The following is a 4,668-nucleotide window of genomic DNA, read 5'->3' on the forward strand; positions in this document are numbered from 1 at the left end:
TCGTTGTGTTGTCCACAGCGATGGTGAAGATGTCGCAGGACCGGGCAGCGTTCGTTGTGTTGTCCACAAGGTCACCACGAGTTGGAGCCGACTGGACGGGCACTAACAAGGACGGCAGCGCCCCGAGGGGCCCCGTCCACACGCGCGTGCTCCCAGGTAACGCTCCTCTCCAGAGCCCCCCCTCAGCCAGAGGTGTGGAGGCCCTTGGTCCGCAAGCTTCGCCCGTCTCGCCTTCTCCGGAAAACGTAGGCAACAAAGAGGCATGAGGCCACAGTTTGGAGAGTGGTGGCTGACTGTTCTCCTTTGTTTCCCTCCTGCCGAGCGGAGCCCTGGCTTTTCTGAGACTGAGGTGGCCTGTGCTGCCCCATCCTCCGCTGGAGCTCAGTCTCTGGGGGTGGGGGCACCAGAGCAAGCACACTCAGCAGTGGGGCCCACGGCCTCCCCCACTGCCGTCTCTCCTTGGCTCTTACACACGGAGAGCCTGGTGCCAGGAGGAGGAGGGCTCTGGGAGCCTGGAGCCCCGCCTGGCCAGGGGCTGCCCCCTGAGCAAGGTGGGAGCTGGCAGAGTGGCTGGAGGGAGCACGAGGCCGCACTGTGAAGATAGGAGGGAAGGGCGTCTCCCACGGTGCGGCTGGGCCGTGCTCCGAGAGAATCACGTGGGCTGGGACTGCCAGGCCAGGGCTGGTGCCCACCCGGAGCGAGTACGAAGCTGGTGACGGCAGTGTGGCGCATTGAGCGACCGTGCTCCTGGTGGTCTGCAGAAAAGCCAGAGACCTCGGCTGAAGCCCCTGAACTCCCCGAGGGGCTGGCAGTAGGACCCTGGCCCTCTCTGGTGTTGAGCGTTTCACAGCCACACACCGTCCTCGAGGACAGAAAGGCAGAGCCAGGCCCCAGTGACGCTTGGTCACCAGGAGGGTGTTTTCTGTGAGCAGGCGTGGCAGCCCCGTACGCCCTGGTGTCAGGGGCCCGGGGGGCCTTGGGGGTGCCGCTCTGCTCATATGAGGCCCTGTGCTGGACCACGTGCAGCCAGCATCGGGGTGGTGTGAGGGTGGGCTCCACTGCAGGAGCTCCGCAGGCCCAGGCAGCTGTGACCATCTGGTGGCCAGGATGCAGACCTGAGGGATGAGAGGTGCAAGGAGGGCCTCTTCCCACCCGCCGGTTGACCCACGCCAGGCAGTCCTGGCTCTGTCGGGCGGTGGCGGACGTGTATGAGGCACTCGGCTGGCCCTGGGGGCCGTGTGGTGGGGCCGGGCCCTAGCTGAGCCTTAGTTTTCAAGTTTCTGTTGGGAGATTGGCCTGCGTTGTCTCTCAGTCTTCGTCCCTGAAGGTGGGTCTGTCAGGTGTTGAGCCCCTGTGATGTGTGGCTCTTCTCTGCAGGCTCCAGGCGTCAGCCCCCATGGCAGCCGCGAGCGTGACCCCCCCGGGCTCCCTGGACCTGCTGCAGCCCGGCTTCTCCAGGACGCTGCTGGGTGCGAAGCTGGAGGACAAGTACCTGTGCTCAGCCTGTGGGAACGTGCTGCGCCGGCCAGTGCAGGCTCAGTGTGGCCACCGCTACTGCTCCTACTGCCTGGCCAGCATCCTGAGGTGAGGCTCGCACAGAGGGAGGGTGTCGGCGTCGGGTGCATGCTGACGCGGCAGCGCCCCCACGTACGGGGTTAGGGGAGGAACACTGGTGGTTTGAACTTCACCTGCCTCTTGTCGTGTCTCGGCATGTCACTAGACCCTTCTGAGTTATGCTCACAGCTCACGTGTTTGCACTGGCAGCACTGTGGCAGATGTATCGTGGGCCTTGGGGACGGCTGCCTGGTGAGGACTGGCCTGCAGGTCAGCAGCGGGGGGCCCGCGGGGAGTGAGCGCACGTGTGCACGCGTGGATGCTCAGCCCGGTGCAGCGCCGACGCTTCGGGGTTCCAGTCGGGATTCACCGGTTTTAGATCCTCTAGCAGCTGAGCAGTTAGATGCTCATCACTGACCAGAGCAATGATGAGGGTGTGTGAGGGAGGTGGGCGAGGAGGATGGTGCTCGCTCACCCCTTGCGGGGGTCTCACAGTGGGCTCTTCCTTCTCTTCTCAGCTCCGGGCCGCAGAACTGTGCTGCCTGCGTGCAGGAGGGCATCTACGAAGAAGGCGTTTCCATCTTAGACAGCGGCTCGGTGAGTGCAGCGTTTCTGAGCTGGACACGCTGACAGGGACGAGAAAATACTCTGGAGTCCCCTTTAGGAGCAGGGAGGGTGGGTGACATTTGAAAAGCTGGAAAGCGTCCTGGAGCAGATACACACAATGCTTCGAGTCTGGGGAGGTCCAGGTTGAGAGCCGACTCCTGAGGAGCCTTCTGAGTGAGCCGGACACGGCTCAGCCTGGGCTTGGCCCGGTTGGCTTGGGCGATGCTGCTCCTGGTCTATGTGAGGAGTGGATGGGAGGACGCCTGACCAGGCCTGCTTCTCTCCCCAGGCTTTCCCGGACAATGCCGCCCGCAGGGAGGTGGAGGGCCTGCCGGCCGTCTGTCCTCACAGCGGGTGTACCTGGACGGGGACAGTCAAGGAGTATGAGGTAATGTCGGGGGGAGGGGACGCCTGTAGAGGGGGCATGGGGGGACGTCGGGGCCTGGGTGGGCTCAGGGCTGCAGCCCTGGCCTCACAGTCCACTCTCCCCGTTGGCTACGCCCAGGCCTGTGCCTTGCGCCTGCTGGGATTTAGCGGGGGTGATGTCTGTCTGAGAAGTGCAGTGACTGCTCTCAAAACATGTCCACATGGACACGTACATCACGCGGCACCCCGGCTCAGGTCCCAGATCTGCCACCACCAATGGGCCGTGTGGCCTTGGGTGCCTGCCCTCTCTGTTCAGTGTCCAGCTTGTGGAAGGCTGCCTTACCCCACCGTGGGGAGTGGTGTGCCGTGTGGAGGTTTGAGCATCTGCTACAGAATTCCTGGCATCAGCGTCCAGCCGCAGCCCCGGGACCAGCCCTCTCCAGACCCCTCAGCCGTGATGCTGCACAGCCGCGCACAAGGCGTCTTTCCCTGGGGTTTGCTGACGTGGGAACTGGGGATGCCGTCGGCGCTGGCACGCGGCCGCAGGAAGGCTTCTGGTGACTGGTGGGGCCGTGGCCGGCTCACAGCCTCACGTGGGCTTGTCCTGCTGCCAGCGGGGCTAGCTTGTAGTCCCCACATGGCACCTCAGGGAATGTGTGATGGCCACGTCACCTGTCAGCGTCCAGCAGTGCACTTTTTGAGGTGGAGGCTGGCAGTTCTGAGAGCAGCGGCCTTGGCTTGGACGCGCCATCCCCTCCTCAGTTGGTGCCCTCTCAGGATGGGTCAGAGGCCGGGTTGCGAGTCGGGAAGGCCCTGGCATCACGCCCAGGTGTGGTGGTATGGGGATCGTGAGGTGTTTGCTTGGAGCTGGACTCCCTGGTCTAGGAGCACCTAGTCTCAGGACCACATAGGGGTCAGGGCAGAGCTGGGGGGGGTCCTGGAGCTGCCCCTGCAGGACTCTGGATGGGGGTTAGGCCCGCCGACCGTGCTGTCAGCCCCACCCTGCCCACAAGCTCGCCGCACTCTTGTCTTCTGGCTGGTTCTCATTTGTGCTCTCTGGCTCTGCGTTGCTTTTTGCTAGACAGGGAGGAGCTGGAGGTGGACGGCCTGTGTGTAGGGCTGGCTGGCTGCAGGGTCAGGGTCCCTCCTGGGGCCAGGGGCTGGCCTGGTGGGCGGTACAGGGCTGCCCCCCTGGGGAGGTGGAGTCACACACCCCCCTCCCAGGCTTGGGGTCTTTCTGGGGGCTCCTGACCCCTAGGCCTGCTAGCCCAGCTATGGTTGGTGGCTGTGAGCAGTGAGTGTCCTCCGGCCGTGGGCCAGAGACCGCAGCCAGCGTGGGGCTGTGGGGGCCACGCCACCTGCAGGCATGCAGAGTGGAAAGTCCCTGGCCGGGTCACTGCGGGCTTTGGAAAGTCCCTGAGCCAGGAGGCCGGCTGGTCGTGTGGGCGGCGGTCAGCTCTGAATTCACGGCTCAGCTTCTCCTGGCTCTGCGCGTCCCAGGGCGAGACGCAGGTCCTCTTGTGCAGCTGAGACCCACCCTCGGCGCTGACAGCACGGCGGCGCCTGCATTCCGTCCCGGCTGCTCGGTGTTCGTGCCTCTCCTTGGAGGTCTGGATTGTTTGGACATGTGGGAAGATAGTCTGGTCCCACCTTGGATGTTTTTGTTTTGGTTGTCATGCCTAGCGTGTTCTAAGAATCTAAGGATTTTAAACTCAGGTTTAATCTGAAGTGCTTAGTGTGTTCTGAATGCTTGTAGTGAACGCACACCACAGCCATCCTCACGGTGATGCTGCAGGGCGGCAGGCTGTGGTGGGCTGGGCCATGCCGACAACACGGTGTGGGGGTTAGGAAGGCTTCCGGGGAAGGTGCAGGAAGGGGATACAGTCAGCATGAAGGGGTCCTGAGAGCCTCTGACGTGGAGGGTCAGGGAACAGTCCCATCCCTTGTCCCACCCTACGTCTTAGGGAAGGTCAGCACTACAGTGGCTGTGTCTGTGCAGAAGCCTGAATTTGGTGCTGACTGGGTAGACTCTGATTTGTGCCAGCGCGTGCTGGTCTCTGAGCATTGGGGGGTCTGAGCATTGTCCAGTCATGTGAGGCCAGCGTGTGCTGGTCTCTGAGCGTTGGGGGTCTGAGCATTGTC

The 4,668-nt window shown here is 63.5% G+C and overlaps 1 protein-coding gene across 1 annotated transcript in view; it reads left to right on the forward strand.

Moving 5' to 3' along the window:
- Window positions 1-1,034: 1,034 nt before the first annotated feature.
- TRAF2 (TNF receptor associated factor 2) overlaps window positions 1,035-4,668 on the forward strand; it is a 13,026-nt gene continuing 9,392 nt past the window's right edge. Inside the window, exons 1-3 of the mRNA XM_004391059.2 lie at window positions 1,035-1,584; window positions 2,073-2,151; window positions 2,450-2,548. Of these exons, the coding sequence (XP_004391116.1) occupies window positions 1,397-1,584; window positions 2,073-2,151; window positions 2,450-2,548 (366 nt within the window). The 5' untranslated portion in view covers window positions 1,035-1,396. The remainder of the gene's footprint in view (window positions 1,585-2,072; window positions 2,152-2,449; window positions 2,549-4,668) is intronic.

The sequence above is a fragment of the Trichechus manatus genome, unplaced genomic scaffold (assembly GCF_000243295.1).
Source record: "Trichechus manatus latirostris isolate Lorelei unplaced genomic scaffold, TriManLat1.0 scaffold00420, whole genome shotgun sequence".
NCBI classification, from domain to species: Eukaryota; Metazoa; Chordata; class Mammalia; order Sirenia; family Trichechidae; genus Trichechus; species Trichechus manatus.